The sequence below is a fragment of the Harpia harpyja genome, chromosome 1 (genome assembly GCF_026419915.1).
Source record: "Harpia harpyja isolate bHarHar1 chromosome 1, bHarHar1 primary haplotype, whole genome shotgun sequence".
NCBI lineage: Eukaryota > Metazoa > Chordata > Aves > Accipitriformes > Accipitridae > Harpia > Harpia harpyja.
This window is the reverse complement of record NC_068940.1, coordinates 51,572,223-51,591,091: the sequence shown is the minus strand read 5'-3', so window position 1 is coordinate 51,591,091 and position 18,869 is coordinate 51,572,223. Positions and strand designations below refer to the sequence as shown.

The following is an 18,869-nucleotide window of genomic DNA, read 5'->3' as shown; positions in this document are numbered from 1 at the left end:
AGACAGCACCCAAGGGAATTATTAGGGCTGATATGAAACATTTGAGAGCTTACAAAACAGCAGTTCTTTTTTTTTTCTTGCATACCCGAGTTAACTAATAACAGCTGAATGCCTGATTATTAAACAAATTATTTGCTCAGTAAAATCTGACTAATTGCTCAAACATTTTTTGGACAGTTGTTTCATTTTGTAGTAATTTGTCATAACCCCAAACAGAATAACTGATTACTAACCTCCTTATGAGGATCTTTATGTGCTTCTAATGTCTTCATGATCGTGAGCTCTGCGTAATTCTTAAACCTTGCTGGCTGGTTTCTTAGAATTTCTCTTAGAACTTTCAACGCCAAAGCTCTAATTGCATGCTAGAGATTTAATATTAAAATAAATGAGATATGTATCTTTAAACAGGCATATATATTAACATTTGTTCAGCAGCTGGGAGAGTCTTTGGTAATGGAAAAACATCAGATTATACTCTACGCATATATACAGTATGAACCTAGTGTTAACAAATAAAGCTAGAAAAAAAATAAACTTCATTTTCTCACTCTTCTCAATCTCTCTTTTTGCAGATAATTCAGGTGGCATATCATAAACATGTTGCTAACCTAATTGAGTTATCTCTGCCACCCAGAAGTTAAGTTTCAAACAATTTTACTCTTCACAAGTGCTGATAAAACCTTTAGCATCACATCATCCAAACACATTTTTGAAATTTTTTTTACAAATTATTATCTTTTTTTAAATAAAAACCCCAAGTATTAGTGTCTTTTTGATCCTCAGTAATTTCAAAACCAGGGCCCTTGTAGAGAACGATTACGTATAACTCAGCCTCTTCACAATGAGCATTAATGTATTTTAGAAATGTATTTTTAAATGCTTTGCCACACATAATGCTTTGACATTCTAGATTCCACCAGGGTCTATTAACAGATAAGCTTTGAATCCCAGTGAAAAATGTTTCATTTAATCTGTCATATGGGAATCGACAAATACGAATACTTGAGAAGTATTACTGATGCCCTTTTCACCATCAGAGCATTCAGAATTCATGACACTTTTCTATTTCCAGTTTTTTGTTTTCTTTCAAGACTAAATGGAATTTGTGCCCTTCCTACTACCCATACAAATTTCAAAGATACTGAAAGTAAACCATGTGCTTTGTTAACATTAACTGGATTAATCTGAATTTACCTCTTTATCTCCAAGTGTTTCAAGCAGCAAAAGTAATATTGTTTTGAAGTGCTCATCCCAAACACCAAAAGACTCTTCCTGAGTTAACTTCATGAGCTCATACAGGGCAGCCTTTCTTTCCTCAACTCTCTCATTATGGTTTGATAACTCTTTCAGTAACTCTGCAACCAGATCGGAATGGTCCATGGGAGGCTCTGTCAAAAAGGAATACACAAACACAGTTCTCAGATCATTGCAAATAAATATTACTGCCTGCTGTACACTGAAGGATATTTTCTAGGATGGCTAGCTGGCTTTCTAGCATGCTTTTATTTTTTTCCTCAAATTTGTCTGCAAAAATTGCAATTTGGCTACTACATTTTCAGTGCAGCCAACACTGCCAAACAAACTTACAATCACCAAAACTCCCCTACAACGATACCGCAACCCCCCCCGTAAGCTAGTTTACTGCAAGAGTTTTTATGCTTGCAATACCCAAATTAATAAGTACTCTGCATCCTTTTAAATCTGATCTATATACACAAAGTGCCTCCTTTGCCATATAACCCTTCCATCCAAGATGATAAACGTGTCTTTTCTCCATTAGTATTACAGAATTGCTTAGACTTTGTAAGCCATGGTTCCACAGCAATAGCTAAGCTGTCAACACAAACTGAGAAAAAAAAAAATGCACAAGAATGGTGCTTGGTACAAAATAGCTGAAATAGAAGCAAACCAAGGCTGTTAGTCCCACAGAGATGCCTGATAGCAGTCATTACGAGATGGCTCTGGATTTTAGTTTTGAGTAGAGAGGATTCCATGATGATGGAGAAACACATTAGTAACAAGACCCATATTTGTAAACACTAGACTGCGCGAGATCTGCAAACAGTCAAGAAACTTAAAAATGGTCTTAATAAAAATTAAATATCAAAGTTGTTGCCTTTATTCCATCATCAAGACCCATTTAGCCTTTAAGAAAGAAAAGCATATAGCTTCCATCTTTGCACTGAGACTTTTGGATAAATTGACAAACACACACTTTCTTTTCTGGAAGAAGGTTGAAATTATTGGCATAAAATGCAAGTGTTCCTGCACTGAATCTTTCCTAAAATTATTCCATTTATTAACACATGCAATACATTCTCCATAACAAATTTATTAGGTCATATATACTGAGAAACCACAGCCCTTGAACATCTTATATTACTGATATTCAATATTTTAACTTAAAAATGCTGTACAAAGCACCTGTACAAGGAAACAAGTAAAAGCTGAATACCGTGTCAAGTATCTTAAAAATCACCCATCAGTTACCTTAAAAATCACGCTGTTTCTGAACCCAACATTCCTATTTGCATTCTGTTTTGCAGGAATAATCAGGAGCACAAGCACCTGAAAGCAAAAACTTTTTTCTGCAAGCACTTCTACTGCCTCTGTATTAATGCACGCTTTGCAGGCTCCCTAAATGGATCATTAACGTTTGCTTAAAGGACAGACTGAAATTGCATTAGGCGAGTTATTAATTAGTACAGATGACCAGAATGGACAATCACTTTTACAGAAGCAAGATCATTACTTGTATTACCAGAACTATTACACTTGTTCTACCAAACTGTGAGGATTACAGCTATAGTAAATCCTATTTTGGGGAATGCATATTGACACATAATTAGCAAAACTACCCATATCTGTTTGAATGAAGTTATTTCCACCGTGGAAATATCAGAATGAAAGGAGTGGCAATTTGAACATATGGAGGGAAGGGATAAAGAGAGAAGGTAGCAGCCATGTCCACGCAGGAATAAGGGGAGGAAAGAAGCTCCATTAGTGGAGAAAATAGCTGGAAATCCTGAAAAACATGAAGACAACCAAGAGGAATGTGCCTTCACAGCCTGTATTTTCCACTCTTCTGTACGACTTAGCACCCAGTGTTTCATTTCCAAATATCCTCCAGATAAGAACGGAAAAGCGTAAAAGTAGACATATTCAAAGTCTACTCTCAAAATTTCTTTTTCAGAAAGAAAACAAAACACAAATGAGGAGGAACAGATGCAACTCCTTCATTTGAATGAATTAAAATATGTATCGGAGATACAAATATTTGATGAACAGCTCTTCTCAAACCAATCAAATAATACCCTTTTGACAGGATAAATAGTGTATGCAGGTATGTCCTGAATTTAGTAAAGACTTTCCTACTGTCACCCATAGCATCTTGATACAGAAGCTATGCAAACATGGTGGCCAAAAAAGCCAATGAAGTGGGTGCAAAACTTGATGAATCACCTGCAGGGTGACTGGACTATAAATGGCTTTCTCTTAACCTAGGAGGATACAAGCGATGTCCCTGCTCAGGTCTGTGCAGAGCCTGGTTCTGTTTGATGCTTTTGTTAATGCTATCGAAGGAATATAGAGACCACTTATAAAATCTGCAGATGACATCAATTTAAGATTGCAAACATTCTGGAGAACAGGATAAAAATTGAAAATTATCATGATAAATCAGAGGAATGGTCTGCAAGAAAAAGGATGGTAAGTGTAAGGCAAGACACAGAAGCAGAAATCTTAAGCCCATATACAAAGCAGCAGGTAAAAAGCAAGATGTTTGGAAAACACAGTCCATGGAAGTAAGCTGAAATAAATAAGCTTCTTTGGAGAGGAACACTGTTTTTCAACCAGACACTGCTTTTAATGAGTCTGGAAGTAACTTAGAAAGCCAGGTTTCCCTATGCTTCGGATAAAGAGCATCTCCCCCTTAGAAAAAAAAAAGAGTGCTAGTGGCTGGAAGATTTATGCTGTTACTCTGAAAATCTTTTTTACTGCAGGAGAGGCAAAACACTCAAATGGCTATGGGGGCTACACTGTGGCACCTCCTCCACTGGAAGTCTTCAATGGTTAGACAAACCATTTGCAAAATACACATTCATGCCTCAGTGCTGTTGACAGGACTATATGAGCAGCTAAGGTTTTCCCATCTAGCCCTGTATTTCCACATCTTTCTCCCAGTAACACATGAGAGGATAGCTAGGAGTCCAGTAAAAACAGGACTTTTTGTCATGAATAGGCACCAATTCTGAGGAGTTTCTGAAAATTAAAATCTAACATCCAACGAGTGCTTCAGGTTTATGGGAAAAGCATGCAATTCCTAACTGAGGAATTGTAGGCATAAGATATTTTGCCGAGTGCATCCTTTTTCATGCAGACTTTCAAAATTATCCTAGATGAAATGCTAAAAGTAACACACAAATAACATAATGCACATGGTATAACTAAATACTAACGGTGAACACAGGAATGAATGCAAGTACTTTGTTAAGATCCATTACACAGTAAACCTAAATAATGCATTGTAGTACTCCTCCAGCCAGGACCAACTACTACTGGATGCGTATGCTTCACTCCGGCCAGTCATGAGTTTTTACAAAACCAGAACATGCAGGCGCAGCACAGATTGCATTTGGTTTAATGCAATATCCAGAAACATGTCAGAAGGTGTAAAGAGGCTTATACCATGTAAAACAGGATCCCTGTAATACAGGATCTCAATCATAAACTGGCTCTGTATATGGATGGGAAAGATATTTAATTATTGATATTTACATGACACGATTTGTAAAAATATGCTTTCCCCTCAATCTTTTTCAGAAGATAATAATTGGCCATATGCCTCTTCACTAAACAAAACAGAAAATGAAGAGAAAAGCACCTTACTTGTATTTGGTTTTAAGTTAATGTAAACTTAAAGCCAACTTACAGAACAGCTGAATAAAACACCATGTCAGAAAATAGCTTAGCTCTTCAACAGTTTCTATAACACATCTTTGCTGGATGACAAAAGCAAAACAGTCAGAAGGGGGAAAATTCATTTGTCCCTCACTATTAAGAAATTTGTTTACTTAAAAATTGATTTTAACCTATAACTGAACAAGAAATATCAACAACGATGAATACCAGACTATGAAAACCACGTACTGCTTTTTAAAATAATGATAGTAGTGATACTTTTAAACCTTCCCAACATTTAGATATAAAGAACTACCCAAAGATATACTGAGAAATATTAAAAAGAAGCTCTGGAAGCCTACAAAAGAACAGCCCAAGTTCCTAAATTTACATGGGCTAAATGAACCACATTCCTGGTAAAAGCTGGTTTGGTTGGTTTTCGGATTTTTGCTGTTTTGTTGGGGTTTTTTTGGGGGGTGGGGGGTGGGTTGGTTTTTTTTTAAGAATGTTTAGTCAATAGAAAATGCCAATGTCATGTTTCAAATACAAATACATTACTAACAAAACACTCTTTCACTGAATTCCCAAACTGGTTTGATCCAGGTTTACTTCCTTGCTGTAAATCTTTTTTTTCCCCTCTTTAAATTTCAATCATAAAGCAATCTGATAAGTAAATTTATATTGATAATACTGCTAGAGGATGTGCCACCAGAAGTATACAACGTAGTTCAGTATTGATCTCATTTCTACCCTTAATCTCTACAAATACCAGGTAATCCAACAATGTCACTCAAAAGGATTACTAACAAACAAATTGGAAATACAGTATTTGTAAAACTCTCTCAAAGCAGCAGCACTGGTGATACATACATTTCTAATAATAAACGCAGAAACTGAACTGAAAGATGGAAAATCTCACCATTTTTCTTCTAGCACAGAATGCAATCTGAAGCTTACCATCAGGAAATTGCTCTGCGTCATCATCAAACATGGCTTCTTTCAAAGCAGATTTATTAAAGGAACTGATACCATCAGAATAATTGTATGGGTTATAATCTCGGGAACGTGGTGAAGAGTGGGGAGGCATTGTGTTGAGTAATGACGTTTTGTTATCGAGAGCTGTTCGGCCTGTATCGCTCACGCCACTTCCTGCTCGTAGGTCTACTATTCCAGAAGCACTGCAAATCTGCAGGAAAAGAAAAATCATACGAGCACATGAAATACACACTTACATGTTTCAATTAACTACATTACTAATTCATCTATGTAGCAAAAACTTACAAATATCAAAAATTTCAAACTAGCCTTCAAATAAGAAGTCTTAGAAACAGTTCCCTAAACTTTGCTTTCCTAAAGAAAAAAAAAAAAAAAAAGAAAAAAGGGTACATAGTCCAAAAATATTCATCATGAACTAGAAACAGCTGTCAATATTTTATCTCAAAAGTTTGATGCTAAGTAACTAAAAACATGTTTAAGCATAAACATATTTGGCAAGCTCAACAAATCTGAAAGCCAAACTTCCATAGAAACAGAAGTTTAAAACACTGCATGTAGCACTGAAAAACCCACCAGTTTTGTACAGAATAAAATAAAATCTTTGGAAAAACATATGTTAAGGTGCAGACCTCTCAAAAACTGAACTCCAGCTGTTTTGCAAGATGATCTATTTTTAAATTGCTAACATTTTAAACAAACAAACAGCTACTGCTACTTCAAATTAGCATTTACATTCCAAAATGTGGTTCAAGACTAGGAATATATTTTTCTAAAGCTCTGAAGTAATTTTGGAGAAACATCCCATTTCAGAAGTCGTAACATATAAACCTACTGAAAAAGATGCTTTATCATCTGTAATGACTCAAGCCATTGGCTTGGTTTGCTGATACTAAGATGCACTGATTTTAAATACTCACCAAATCACCATCATCTTTTTTGGAATCTCGTTTTATAGGCTCATTCATATCTTCCTGACTACGAAAACTGAAATTCTGAATGGCTTCAGTGACTCCACGAAGAGAGCTGTAAATATCTTCAGAATTCATGTTTTCAGTGTCATAGTCAAATGCACTGTGGGCCACAGAGGACACACAAATTAAGACGGATTTATTTTGTGATTACATATTTTTAAGTAACATTAGCACAGAACTACATAGACTCAAGAAATATTAATAAAATTATTATTTTTCTTGAAACACATTAAGGAAGAAAGCTGGCTCTCCACATAACGAAACTGTATGATGGTACATCTTAGTAAGTGTACTGCCGCTGACAGACAAAGCACTGGGACTAGCTAGCTAAGGGAAGGGCTACATTATGTAGCAGCATCTGCTGAAGAAACAAACTTCTTTTGCTCTGTTTTATGAATATGAAACAACTGGGATTTTTACACCATACTCTTTCTGAAAACAGTTCCAAAGTAAGGAGGACTGATAAAACTCAACAGTTTTCACAGTAGAGTTGATTGCTAAAAGCAAAATTACACAGTCCACTTCGCTGGCAACATTGGTACCACAAAATTAAAGACCAAAACGTTTATGAACTACTACTTTTTTAGCCTCCCCAATATTAAGTCTGGTTTGATGACCCAGCTGACCTATTCTAACATTTGTTGGAAATGAACATTTCTGTTTTCTAACCCCTTTGCTAATCCATTTGCACTCCAAGGTGCAGAGCCCTTCCCACCTCAGGCCAGCCCTGGCACTTGTCATACCCTTCAGGGAGGCTATAAGCAGTTCACTGGACTGTCATTCTGTGGGGAGAGGGGGATTATTTTTCAGCACCTGTCACTTTGTGCAAAATTCCCTCCATGCTTTCACTGTCGGGGTTACAATTTTGGATAACATGTAATGAAGCCTTAGATGCAGAACTGTAGCAACACCAGCCTACATTACCTTGGTGACAAAGTGTTCTGCGATGTATTGGTTGGGGAAGTGAGAGGACTTGACCAACTTGCTGGGGAGCGTGGAGTAGGTCTTGTTAAAGGACTTCCCATTGATCCCTGGAGGAGGAGAGGTGAGAAGAGATACTCCAGCAGGACTTCAGCTTCCCTTTTAACTTATTATTGTACTTATTTTCTAGGGCCCAGAAACATTTAAAGAGCTTCTATTTAAGTTCTTGATTGGCTAACCAATTACTAGTAAGTTCAATCAGGTATAACTTTGAAATGAGTAAAGTAAAAGATAAACTACTCTTAAAAAGCACATGCAAACTTATTAGGTCACTTGGAAGCAACATAGACTTAGAAAGTATCATTCTCTGGAGGAAAAAGAAAAGGCATTCCATAAAGAGTGATATCTGCTACTAAGACAGAATTCTACATAGGATTTAGGTTGCCTCCTGTCCTCTACCAACCTTCTTGCTCTCACAAATAACTATACTGAAATGGACTTATGTTCAAAACACCAGTAACTTCAGAAAGAATAATAAGAGGTGTAGATACCTGACCACTGTTGCCTGTATTCCGGAGGTGATTATGGAGAAGCTTTGTGGCTCCATCCTGAAATGTTTTTGGTAAAGCACCCAATAGCATTGTAAACTCTGGAGTGTTGAGTTCAAAAAGGGAAATCAGCACTGACTGTGCAGCCTAGAAGAAGAAAATACACATTGAAGATATTAATTTGAGTTTCTAAAGTAATTTTATTAGCAAGAAATGCTATAATGAGTGGTAGTCACAAAATGTGACTTAAGTCTTGATCAAGCTTGAATAAGGATGTTAACAGATGTGAACAAAAGCAATTCATATTTGCTGGTGAGCTGGAAGTTCAGATATTGATAAATCCAGGCACACAATAACAAGCTTAAAATTTGCACAATCATTTTAACAAGCAGTCTTTGAGAAACATGCTCCTCAATGCTCCCAACCCCAGATCCCTACTTAGTAAAAAAAGTACTGAAAAGAATTCACAAATGGCTTTTAAAATTTGTTCAACTTGCCAAACCCTTTAAGAGAGGAATGGAACACACCAGGCATGAACAAGCCTGCAATTCCTTCTCCTGAGTTCTGCAAGTGGTAATAACAGATTATGGATAATCAACACACTAGCTTGAAAAGGCACGGTTATGGATTTAGAAATTTAAAAAAAAAAACAACCAAAACCAAAACCAAACAACAAACCCCAAACCAAAAAAACCCCAAACCCAACAGATACCCTAATTTGGAATGAGACAGTCCTGATTTTGAGTTGTAATCACAGCACTTGATATTCTTTATAACTTATCCTACAGCCAAACTAGTTCGTTAACCTTCCCCCACCCTGCTTCCTTTTAAAAAGATAAAGATAGGCAAACATCATGAAGAATAATTTAGCTGACTACATATTCTAAAAATGAAAATTGTTAAGTATTGGAGTTTGTGGTCTACTGGATGTCACCTCCCACACCCTCAATTTTAATAGTTCATCTTTAACATCATCCTCATCCTACAGCATGTTTTACTATATATTTTTTTTAATTGGTATCAAAAAACAGAGCTCTTTACTGACAAAGCAACACAGTATGTTACACAATGGTTGGGTTCCCTCTAGTAAAGGAATGTTGACTGCATGACTTAGTAACGCTTGTACAGTTTGATGAATATTCACTGGGTAGTCTAACAAACCCGTCAACATAGCAACTAAACCAACACATGCAATGAAGGCCTACAGATTAAGTTCTCCATAATTTTTTAATAGTTTCTTTGTAGTACGAAACTCTGATTCTAAGATTAAGCAACTATGTCTAGTTTATACAGCCCACCATCAAGGTCTGCCATGCACTGGAGAGAACCAGTGCCCCATGCTAGACAGAATGATAGGCAGCTTGCTTAAGCAGCAATATACTTCAAGCAAGTAGTTTACAAAATTCTTTTAGACATTTATTTCCCTCCTTTTGCTTCCAGAGCATTGAACTGTAGCATTTTTTAATTAAAAGTGGAAAGCCAAGGTATGAGCACACATACCAGCACACATCTCAGTATTAAGTTTAATGACAAAAATACTAGCATGTTAGATTACCACAAATTATCTTTGCACACTCGTGACTGGCTGTTTTCTTTAACTTTTATTCCCTTCTCGCTCTGAATGCCTTCCTTTCAAGGGAACACCCTGAATGCCCTCTACAATCTGTCTTTAATGTTTCTCTTTTCCTTGTTATTTCTTATGGTCAGTCTTTTAACAGAAATTGATACAAACCAAAACCAAAACAAATCCAGCAACTGAGCAAAGGCTTGGGAATTACCACTTTTGTTTTTCTGTCCTGTTATCCATGTCTCCACTCCATAACACTGTGTCTATTTAAGCTGCCAATAGAATAACAGAATAGACAGTCCAGGGTCGTATCAGGAAAGAAACCGGTATCATCAAGTTTGCCCCAAATGAAGCTCAGCCTAAAGTATCAAACTTGATACTGATTCAGAGAAGGTTTTCAGCCATACAATTATCTATTTTCTCTCTCTCTTCCTTGACAAAAAAAAAAAAAAAAAAAGGCATTTTGGAGTATTTGGAGGTTTTTCTTCTCCTCAGCATAAGCTTTCTCTCTTGAGATTTAAGTCCAGTCATACAAATAACATCTTTAAAAGTCTGCAATAAGGATTAGAAATATTTGTTTAGTTTTGTTCTTAGAGGAACTCTAAGAAGATTCTAATTCTTTCCAGAAGAATTCTAATCTTAGAAGAAATCTAAGTTCTGAAACATAGAATTTCACCTTCCAGAAAAGACCTCCAGAAAGTACTACCATGTCATTGAACTGCACTAAGAGTGCCCAACTTCAGATTAATACAATAAAGAAGGATTTTTCATAATACTTAGTACCGGAAATGTTTTTACTAAAAAAACAAAAACAAAACCACCAACAACAAAAACCCAAAACCCAAACCCATCAATTACACAGAAATACACTTGGCAAAAACTTTTAATTTAAAGAATCATACTAAATGCTATAAGCTTATTAAAATAAATAAAATTAAAAAGCCTGTGATAGCAGGCTGTGAAGCCTGTTAAGAGAACGAAACATTTTATACCATCAGAATAACTCTTCTGACTACTTATTGGTGAAATTTTCTTTTCAAGAGTTATTAAAGGCTTTTGGCAGTAGTTGCCTCTAACAGCTGTGTTATGGAAAGAAAAAATAAAATGAGAAAACTTCAAGTAATTAAGGTGTTCCAGATGATTAAACCCACCGGCAATTTTTTCCGTGATTCAGTTACTTATTGACATAAAAATGCTTATTAGACATACGAACCATCAGATATGACAGCTTGCCACGTGTCTTAGTACTAAAACTTTACTGATTTAGAAGATAGTGCTGCTTCAATTCCCCTCCTGTTTTATGGTCTTATGTATGTCACTAGAACATGGTACTAGGCAAGAAAAGTCCATACAATATAATCTATTACTGCTTTCTCACACTCATGAAGTTATAGAAGTGAAAGGCAGAAACATTATCTCCAATATAAACTGTCCTATATTTTTTTATTACGTATTCCACAACTTCTTGATATCTGCAATGTTTGTAAGTTATTTTTACTTTTGTTCTCTTCACATTACACACTTCGTGAGACAGCTCCCCCAAAACATCCCTCCTAAAGAAAGTAAGTTTTGGTACTGTTTCCAGAAACAATGAAGTTGCCAACTCAATTAAGTTGCCTTAATTGAAAATAGGAAAGGAAATCTAAATGAATTGTTACAACTCTTCAAACTGCAGAAATAAACAGAGAGAAAGAAACAGAAGAGTTAGTTCTCTATGTCAAAGATGCTTGCACTTACAAGCCATGAAGTAAATAGGTTTGTTTAGCATTCAAAAAGTGTTAGCATGCTGATAATGGCAGCTACAACAGAATGGCTGGTGACAATCAGAACAACAAAACTATTCCACCAAACTGCAAACAAAATTCAAAGATTTTTGCTTTCTATAATTGGAAGGACTATTTAGAAACCCTTTCCAAAGAGTGCACTAGTACATTTCTCATGGTTATTCCGTATCCCTGGTACATCTACATAGCTCACAAATATTAATTTTCACTTCACAACAGTTATGTGGAAAAGGGAGTTTTGCACTGGAACTGGACCATTGCAAGAACAAACCTTTGATACTACCTTATTAAAACACAAACTTTCTTTTGTCAAAGGGTCAACAGTTATTTACCTATCTTTTGTTAAACACAAAGGATTTGAGAAAATCCAGAGATTGAACCAAGTTTGCTACCAAACTTACCATTCCTGTTACAAATGTGCTATTAGTATCACAGAGGGTGGTCTCTGAAGTAATATTAAAACTGTATAGAAAATGCCCAATGAAGAGATTTTAATACCAGATAGTGCTTGAAACAAAGTTATTCCTTGTATTATGAAAGATAATCTCAACGTATTAACACACATGAAAATACAACCCTAATGGAGAGTTTCAACATGTGCTAATTTTAAATTTTTACTTAAATATTCTTAAACACACAATTTTTGGCAGAGTTTTACTTTGTCACTTCTGATACTTTATACAGAAAAATTAGGTGTGTTTGCCGAGAAGGATATAAAAGTACCTTTTCTCTATGAAAGAGTAAGTTTGTTTTTAAAGAGAAATAATTTTTTCTGTTTAGGCAAGAAATATGAGCTTCTCTAATTTGCCAAGATACTTCAAGTGTACTGCAATTCTAAGCACACATTAACAAACATACCTTCCTAACATCTGAGCTTTTAGGTTCTGTGGTCCAGGTGATAATTCGAGACACTGCTAACCTAGTTTCACTTGAATTTACAAAATCTCCTGGATCCATCTGTTGTGCGAGAGTCTCTATGTATTTAAGGATTGCAACTTTGACCTGCAAAGAGAAATAGAGTCAGGTGGACAATGAAAATGGTATGCTGCAAGAACAAGTGTGCTCACAGAGTAGAATGTTCATTCCCTAAATAAAGATGATTTTTTTTTCTAATTAAACTAAACATCTTCTCAGCATTAATATAAAACTCTAGACAATAAATCAATTTACAAATGGACATAACATTTCAAGAAGGGAGTTATTCCACAGAAATTCAAGTATTAATAAAAATCTTAAATTTCACTGGTAGCAACTAAAAGATACACAAATCATTGCATACGCAGAAGCTTGTATTTAACAAACACAAAACCGAAGTACTCAAAATATTTAAGAATAATCAGGATTTTAAAGAATTATTCAGAATTATTAAGAACTTTTTTCAAGTACTAAAATGAAAAATGAACATCATTTGATGAACCAATAATCAGTTCCTATTAGTTCCTCCTATGTAGTTAACAGCATTCTTTTATAAAACACCGGAGTTGAGTAGTCACTATCTTTGGGGATAAGCCACATGAATCTTCCCATCAAATACTAAAAAGGTATGGAATAGAAGTTCTACAAAAGAGTTAGAAGGGGTCACGTGCACTTTTCCTTTGAAGCTATTTCAAAAACAGAGACATGGATTTACCACAACAGAAAAGCTGCTTCACTCCCTCATTTATCTGAGCATCCTTCTCCTACTCCACCAACTCCCTCTAGTCCTTATGCAGAATCTCTGTTTTATACACCCCAGACTGCAGCCTCTCTCTAGTTTCTCCCAAATTGCACCACTGCACAGCTTTGGGCAAAGGGCTATTATGCTTGTATCTCCCTTAAATATTTATCTCCTCAACTCCTGCTGCCCCAGAGATTTGTCACACAACCCGTCAACAAAAGTGGTGAACGTTAATTTAGGCCACCTGTTTGACTTAGCTACTTTTATTTCCACTAATAATTATAGTGAACCAGAAATACCTCCCAGGAAGGAGACACCTATGTTCATCATAACCAGAAAGAAAAAGAGCTCTGGGTATATTTTCAATTGTTCATGGCTTGTAGTACAACTGTTCTGAGCAAAACTATTTAGAAACTTCCCTTGGTCATGAAAACTTGCAAGCTATTAAAAACTCAAGATACACTAAGTGACACACACATTAGTGATAACTGATACATGTAGATTAATAACAAATACTTCATTTTCACAGCAGCTGTTAAAAGATCTACTTCTCCAAAGTTATACATACAACGAGCAACAGCTGGAGGCTTTCATTCTATGCAGATCATTATCCACAAATGCAGTCAAAAAACCCACTACTTGCTAGACTCTTTCCAAGGGGAAAAAACCCACAAACATCTCCGCAGCAAAAAACCTTAGGCTACATGTTTTTCCAAACATGAAGTATTAGTTAAAATTTCTAGATTACCAAGTAAAACCATTACGACAGCACTACGTTTCACTGTTCACAATTTAAATACATACAATATCACAGCTTAAAAAAAATTACTGGTAAGAACTGTAACAATTAGAACATTGAGGCATTTCTCCCAGTGAAAAAATTCTGGAGCACTGTATCTGAGGGCACAGTGTTATTTAGTGTTTAAAAATTCCAACAGAGTAAATTGCACAGACTTCTGGAAAGATGGAGGTTCTCAGGGAGACAGAAGAGCACTGAACAGAATACGAATGGAGAGAATTCACACTAACAAAGCTTTTCACAGTGAGACAGATACACAAAGCTAAGTTTGACAACTATTTTGAAAGGGACTGTTTTTCACTAATTGCTTTTGAGAGAAGAAATTCTGGAAGGTGTACCTTTCTGTGCTCAAATACGAGACAGTATTATTACAGATAAAAAAAAACACGCACCCTGAAGTAAACTCTGTAATAGCAGTGAATCTACTTATGATGTATTTTTGTCACTGTTCCCAGTAAGTGTATAGAGAGTTGAGATTCAGAAATAAATGCTCTAACATAGTCCTCTTCAACAATCCATTTAATCTCTCCGAGAGAGGTAATAACAATTTTTTACTGCAATGAAAGCAGCTCCAGGAATTCTTACAATGAATATTTGCCATTAATCTGAAACCACTGTCTCTGAAGTTGTTTAATGCTGTCTTGACTTTCTTTGTACTCTTCTAAGTTGAATTTATTGTACTTTTGCTGGACTATAAACACTGAGACATTTGTCCTGTATAGCATATAACACAGACATTTTGTTTAAGAACAGCACTGCTGTAGTAAGTGAGCTGAAATACAAATCGAGCCACAATTAGCACTATTACTCACAAAAAAAAGATTAGACATAAATGGAACTGAAGTGCTTCATAAACATCTGTCACAGATAATGAAATTACAAATTCTGGCACAAAAGTACATGCAACTACCTCCAGAGATTCAGGAAATACCATAAGGATGCTACGCAGTCAGTGCCAGAAGGCAAATGTTTTCCTGTCCTGTGAAAAATTTGAGATTTACACCGTTTCATTTGCTGCATCAGGGCAAGATAAAAGAAACACTTCACGTAACAGGAAAAAAGACAAAAGGAGAGAAGAATGTAGAGAAGCTGCTTTACTTAAACCAGAAAAAAGTCCATCTCTTACAGTGCTTTCCTGGGATGCAAAAGACTCTACTCTGCCTTACTCATACCAAATAAAAGCAATCACGCAAAGTGACTTTCCGTTTGCCACATCCCAGGTGTCTGTCCCTCAGTTACCGAATACTTAGGAGTGACTGCCTCTGCCATTACTTAACCAAATGACTAAAAGGTAAACTAAAGATGAATTTTGAAGGGCTCTTTCATCTCTGTGAATCTGTGTCATTGGTTGTTAGGTTTTTGTAAATCCAGAAATTTTAATACGGACTTTGGAAAAAGAAAAAAATTCTTCTGATGAACTGTGGCAAAAACCTCTGTCAACAAATCAGTATTTTCAAAGGAAAGAAGGGTTCAGAAACTTGTAATGAACTCTGGTCACAATGCTTAAATCAATTCCTCACTGCATTTGAGACATTTGATATTCAACCTGAGAAAAAGGAAAGTGATGATATGAAGTGTATTTCAGGACAACACTCATCCTTTGGAAAGCATATGTTCCGCACCTGTGAAAATAAGCTTAATAGATTATACCCCATGTAGAAAATTTGACTCCTATGCCCATCCATACATTTGACCAAAACAGATACATGCATCTGGCACTTCTAAACTGTTTCAGCAGTTCATCACAACTATACATAAAATTATAGCAAAACAAAGTAAGATAGATACAGCGCAATACACTGTGCTGCATCCTCCATGGATTAGGTCAGCAGAATTACATCTTCTCTATGTTTGGTCCTCTTACTGGCTAGCTATCCAAATCCACCTCTGTGGCCACTCTAAAAGCTTGACTTTTATCATCCAAGACTCAGCTGTGTTTCTAAGTGTAAGAACAACAATGACAGTTTACTCTAAAGAATCATGATTATTTACTACCACCACATGAAAACCAGAGGGAAAAGTCATTTGCAGAAGGGAATCCTTCCACAGACCAAATTTCTGATCTACCACCCCTTCTTATATCTGACCATCTTTAAGGATGCTGAAAATCCTTTCTCTGATTTTTCCTGTCACAGTGAATGCTGTTTCTCAGTATATCTAGCCCAAAGGCACACACTGCAACAAAATACTAATTTATCAGAATAAGAACAAAAGCTGAAGACTTCAAGAAATGGAGTAGTGCCCTAGGATTATCAAGTGATCTGATAGACATCTGGGTGCACTGAGGATGGGATTTAGACAAAATACTCAAGAACGTGGATATTAAATCGATACTTTTGCAATTTACATTCAGTAACTTTACTGTCTGGATCGTGAAGTTGTAATTACCTCACAGAGATGGAAGTAAGGGGTAGATACCACTTTCTTCTGAAAAAAGCTTACCTTCTCTTAAACAGTTACATACTTCACTGTCCCAAAAATTCCTTTTAAATACTCTTGATTTTATTTCAAACTAACAGGTGTTGTTCTGTGGAGGTAGTTTTTACCAACATCTTGATTTGAGACATCTCTCTCAAATACTGGAAATTATTTTCAGCATGTCCTCCCATTAAGTGTTTCAGATTTCTTAGTTCCTTCTAGGTTGCATAGTGAATATTCTTGAACTTAGCCCCAACTCAGCCTAGTAGGAGTCCACATCTCGTTCCAAATCTACACTCTCAACTTTGAAACGTGATCGATACGCGTTTACCAGTTATACTACTGTATGGAATAAAGAACATCTCAACCATCAAATTCACCTTCCTGGGGAGGAAAACCAAGTAAAATAAAACCAAGCTCAATTTGTTCCAAGGATTTATTTAAACAACAAACTGATTTTTACTACCTCATTTGCTGTCTTCAATAAATGACAGCAGTCCCTTTTTAACACAGCTCTACGAAGCAACAGTGGTCAACGTATCAACTGTCCTCAAAAGCTTAAAAATGTAAGTTTTACTGTATTGTAGACAAAAAAGGCATATTCATGTGACTTTAGGTTCAACATAACTTTGGAAAAGTCGTATTCTTGTGCAGTATCAAACTATGTAAAAGTATTTCGTGCAGGATAGAGCAGAAAATGCCAGTTATCATATGCTTGTTATTTCCCCATTCACTTCACTTGTAAATCTTCTTAGGATTTGATGCATTTATCCTAAAAATCAACTCTCTTTGGAACTGTAAATGTACTACAGATTACATTTTTACTTTCCAGTTATACTGGCAGGTCTATGTGCTATAGATTCTTCTGTAAAAATGTGTGTAAATATAAAACTACACACTGCTTTCAGAAAAGTAAGTATACCACAAAGGGAGCTGATTTTTAATACAGTAACTCAAGTTCATAGTAATATTAAAATAATTTAAATTCATTCAAGACCTATCAGGCTGAACACAGGAAAAAAATATATATATGAACTAGGAAAACACAACTGGGAAATCACAAACATAAAATTAGAAAAGACTTGATAGAGTGAGTTTGCATAACGAGCTTGATGTTACGCGGCCACATTTTTGTTGCTCATTTTTACTGTACTGTGGTTTTATTAGATCTCTCTCGCAGCAAACATTTTCATACTAGTGAAATGTTTAAAATTGAACATCTGCATGCTTAAAGTTTCTCACAAAGGTTAGTAGCAGCATACGAATGCATTCAAATAAAAATTATTGGAAACACTGTAAGAGTTTGACATAGGGTTAAGAATAAAGACAATAATTCAGACAAAAACCTTTGAGCTCCAAAAAGAGCGAAGCTGGTCCTGTAGTGCTGGCTTGACTGTCTGAAAGTTTACAAAAACAAAATCCACTAATTGAAAACTTTTTTTTTTTTTAAACAAAACAAAAATAACAATCCAAATTCAAATATTAAGACAAGCAAATGTCTATCAATGAAGATTTATGTTTGCAATGCAAGCCTGAAAATTCTTACCTTCAGGCTAGGTGTTTGGGTTTGGTCAACAGTAAATCTCATTAAAATACTGAATTGGAGGTCATTTGGAAAAGATTCCCTGTAAAACAAACAAATCAAATTGTGTTAAGTTACGTGAAATTTTCTTTTAGTATGTGCTGAGAGGCACTAAATAAGCCCTCATTCTTTTCAGTAGAGAAAAGCTTCAGTACTTCCAAAAGAAAAAAAATTTCTACCCATTTTGTTGATATTTTATCTGACTTTCAGAAACATTCAACTAGCATGTAAAGGACAAAAATTAAGAAATTCCTGCTTTGAAGCAATTATAGCTACAATAGATAATGCAAGTAATAAGGAATGATATAATGATGATACAGTTGTATTCTGATTCTAAATCTATGTAATCCTCAAATTAATAGGCAGTAGTACTGCTAAAGGTATACACCAGACTCCTCCCGCACACTTCTCTGAACCAACCTGTTCTATGCTGGGCTGCCTCCGCTCTCCCACATTGCACACTCGGGGTATGACCTTCAAGGGCTCTGCTGCAGCAGCAAAAGAGATGTAGCAGATCATACTCCCTTCTCTCCCCGCAACATACACCATACCTTTCCCCTGATTTCACTGATCTGCCATGTGAATAGGTTCAGCAGAGGCCTAGACTGCTTAGACTGTCCTGTACTTCAGAGAACAGAGGATGAGAAGTAGGTCCCAGAGTCCCTCCAACTCTATTTAAAAATCTAGCCTTCATCTAGAAATAATACTGGCCAGGGATAGGCAGCTC

At 35.8% G+C, this 18,869-nt stretch overlaps 1 protein-coding gene across 50 annotated transcripts in view; it reads right to left on the bottom strand.

The window, feature by feature from the left end:
* The window catches only part of CLASP2 (cytoplasmic linker associated protein 2), a 157,260-nt gene that overhangs the window by 6,311 nt on the left and 132,080 nt on the right, over positions 1–18,869 (bottom strand). For 31 of the 50 annotated variants that reach the window (XM_052793446.1, XM_052793530.1, XM_052793667.1 and 28 more), the window contains 9 exons: positions 18,107–18,185; positions 17,907–17,957; positions 12,545–12,688; positions 8,339–8,482; positions 7,791–7,897; positions 6,813–6,966; positions 5,857–6,085; positions 1,195–1,388; positions 234–362 (listed from right to left, as the gene is read on the bottom strand). In XM_052793446.1, coding sequence (XP_052649406.1) covers positions 234–362; positions 1,195–1,388; positions 5,857–6,085; positions 6,813–6,966; positions 7,791–7,897; positions 8,339–8,482; positions 12,545–12,688; positions 17,907–17,957; positions 18,107–18,185 — 1,231 coding nt within the window. Of the gene's footprint in view, positions 1–233; positions 363–1,194; positions 1,389–4,930; positions 5,001–5,856; positions 6,086–6,812; positions 6,967–7,790; positions 7,898–8,338; positions 8,483–12,544; positions 12,689–17,906; positions 17,958–18,106; positions 18,186–18,869 lie in introns of those variants that run through there. The other 19 variants (XM_052793512.1, XM_052793554.1, XM_052793598.1 and 16 more) reach the window with 2 other exon arrangements.